The 3,460-nt window shown below is 41.2% G+C and overlaps 1 protein-coding gene across 1 annotated transcript; it reads left to right on the forward strand.

The window, feature by feature from the left end:
* The first annotated feature begins 1,687 nt into the window (after nt 1-1,687).
* LOC120618563 (olfactory receptor 8S1-like) lies at nt 1,688-2,605 on the forward strand. The gene has a single exon (XM_039882841.1). It carries the CDS (start codon nt 1,688-1,690, stop codon nt 2,603-2,605), a length of 918 nt encoding a protein of 305 aa, XP_039738775.1.
* Nucleotides 2,606-3,460: the final 855 nt, after the last annotated feature.

The following is a 3,460-nucleotide window of genomic DNA, read 5'->3' on the forward strand; positions in this document are numbered from 1 at the left end:
AATAGTGAAATTGCAGCACCAGGTAAAAGTGAAGATTTTATTTATTTCTGTGACCCCTCAGATAATTAACACAGTATACCTCTACCTGTGAGAAAGTCTGGCCCCTGACAGGATACAATTTCTAGGTTTGTCCTTCATGAAAATGCCCTATGCAAGATTTTCACACTTTGGCCTGTATGTCCAAGAAAGAAAGTTTCCCTAAAGTTTAAGGAATTTCTAGTGCTAGTAAGTGGGGCTCCATTTGGAGATGAGTAGAATGGAGGGACCTTCTTTTTGCTGCCCTCCAAAATTGTAATGGGCGGCTCTCAGTCTATATTTCATGGCTTGATTCCTTGCTTTTCCAGTATCTTCTGCCAATGATGTACTATTCTCAGGATGGATCCAGGTCACTGTAGCTAGAGCTAGAGTGATGAGTAAAATTAAAAGAAAAGAAAGTAATAATAATGGAAAATTCCACATGACTGGAAGTTTTTAGAAATGACATCACAATTTACCAATTTATTTTCCTCTTTTAGAAATCAAAGAAGAGACCTATATTCAAAAGGAATTTTCAAACTCCACCTTCATACCAGATTCTCACACTGACATTCAAACTTATTTATCTTCTGGACCACTGGACTTGAAAAGATTTTTCTTTAATTCTGTGCTAGTTATTGTTCAACTAGGTGAGAAATACAGATAATGTGGATTTGATTCCTAAGAATATCTTTAATGCTCTGTGTTGTTTGGATAAACAGTGGAAGAGAAATCATAAGTCATTGGAGAAATTGAATGTGCTGATCTTGCAGTATGAACACAAGAGAGAGAGCAAGACATGAAGGTCGAGATGGTGTAGTTAATAGTGTTGAAGAGTTATCCCGAGTCGATGGTTGTAATCTAGGTTATCAGTTCAGCATCAGAAAAAAAGAAAGCCAAGCTTCAGAAAGTTGGTAAGTAGTCTATATTTACAAATGGCATGAGGGCACAGACCAGAACTGAATCTGAATAGATCACACAAACTGGCCATGGAGATTATGACCAGAGTAAGTTTCCATATCTGTCAACAGTTTCTTGATAAACTGCATAGCATCTGGAATAGCTCTGTGCTGCTTTCTCTCTAATTAACTCCCTTTCTCCTCAATCTGCAAATGTCCAGCCACTACCCTTTTTCACCTTCCATTAATAATCTCAGTTAAATATTTTTTGAAAAATAAAAGCCATTAGCTGAGAACTGCTTCTTTCCTAACACCAAATCTAACTACTCCATGCATGTTTGTTGGATGAAGTAAACTCACTCTCACCTCAGGCCATGCTCTGCTTCTTCTCTGAAACCTAACTGCTCTCAGAGACATCATTTTATCTTATTTGTCCTGTAACTTCTCTCTCTCTACTGGATTACATCAACAGTTTACAAACATCTTTCGGTAGATTTAATAATAAAACAATAGTAACAAATCTAAGACATTAAAAGAAGAACAATAAAGGTGAACAAAGAGTTGATCTAGGGTTAGTATCCTGAAGAAAAGATTATTACAGGTTTTAGGAAATCTAGAGACTTAGGGAAGTTTATCATTTCAGAACATACATTTTCGAATAGACATGAAACTTTGTAGATGGAGAAGAGGGTTAAAACACTGAGCTATCTGTTAGGCATAAGAAAAGGCTTCCCCCAATTAATTGTGACATTCCAAAGAAAACCCTGAAGGCAATGAGAAACCACAGTGTTGTCTCCGAGTTCATGCTCATCGGGCTGTCTGCTGACCCCCTGACCCAGGCTCTGCTCTTTGTGCTGTTCCTTGTCATTTACCTCCTGACCCTGATGGGGAACCTGATGCTGCTGCTGGTGATCAGGCTGGATTCCCATCTCCACATCCCCATGTACTTTTTCCTGGGACAACTGTCCTTCTTGGATCTCTGCCACTCCTCCGTCACTGTGCCCAAGCTTTTGGAGAACCTCCTGTCTGAGAAGAAAACCATCTCCTTAGAGGGCTGCATGGCTCAGGTCTTCTTTGTGTTTACCACAGGAGGCGCTGAATCCTGCCTACTGGCTGCGATGGCCTACAACCGCTATGTTGCCATCAGCTCTCCTCTGCTCTATGGCCAGGTGATGAACAGACGACTGTGTATGGGGCTGGTGTGGGGCTCATGGGGTTTGGCTTTTCTGGATGCTCTCATCAATATCCTTGTAGCTCTTGATTTAGACTTTTGTGAGGCTCAAAATATCCACCACTACAGCTGTGAGCTGCCCTCTCTCTACCCTTTGTCCTGCTCTGATGTGACTGCAAGTTTTACTGCCCTGCTCTGCTCTAGCTTCCTGCATTTCTTTGGAAATTTCCTCGCGATTTTTTTTTCCTATGTTTGCATTTTGTCCACCATCCTGAGCATCAGCTCCACCACAGGCAGAAGCAAGGCCTTTTCCACCTGCTCCTCCCACCTCACTGCAGTGACCTTCTTTTATGGCTCAGGATTTCTCCGCTATCTCATGCCCAACTCAGGATCCACTCAAGAGTTAATCTTCTCCTTACAGTACAGCGTGGTCACCCCCATGTCGAATCCTCTCATCTACAGCCTGAAGAACAAGGAAGTGAAGGCAGGTTTGAGGAGGTTGCTGAGAAAATATTTCTAGTGCTCCTAGTAATAGACTACTACATCAGAATGATGAGGAAACTGGGTAGAACGGCAACAAGTAGTACCTAGATATTAAGGAGAATTCTCTTGATGTCAGGATCTGCAACATACCCTATAGCTTTTCTTAAAAATACTTAAGAAAAGGTGGCGTTGATTTTCTTAGAATGATACCAGTTCAGTCCTAGTCAGAGGAAGGTGGGTGGATAAACCTAGCAATTTTTCTTACAAAAATATTTAACTTATTACACACACTATGGAAGACACTGTTATTGCCTGCTCAGTTTATCTTTACCATCCTTCTAGTAGCTAAACTCCGCTTGTTCAGCGGAGTTCCAGAGAGACTGTCAATCATGGTGCCCCCAAATCCTCTCCCCTCCCTTGCTCATTATTCACTATTCTTCCTGGCACACTGGCTTGTACAGGAATGAACACATGGACAGTGTCAGACTATTCATTCACTCTATAAGGAATTTTAATCTTGAGAGATCCAGAGAGGCAGAGGTCAGCCATTCCATCTGCAGCACTCTGACAACCTATTCCAGTGTCCCTGCTAATAAGATCACTAGTGTTACCCTAGATTCTTTTCAAGGCAAATTTATAAACATGAGTTATATAGTAAGAGCACATGATTAGATATGTACATCATGTCAGGCACTGTGCTAAACACTTTACACACATTATCGCATTTAAATATCACAACAGTTGCTTTAGGGAAATGCTTTGGTTGTCCTTGTTTTAAGAAGAGGAAACTGACTCAGAGTGCTAAGTGGTGGGATGGAATTTGAAACCAAATAGACTTACCCCAAAGCCTATGTTCTTTACCACCTTGACCCACTGACTCTCCCCTTGATGC

This window comes from Pteropus medius, unplaced genomic scaffold, assembly GCF_902729225.1.
Source record: "Pteropus medius unplaced genomic scaffold, Ma_sr-lr_union100, whole genome shotgun sequence".
Lineage (NCBI taxonomy): Eukaryota > Metazoa > Chordata > Mammalia > Chiroptera > Pteropodidae > Pteropus > Pteropus medius.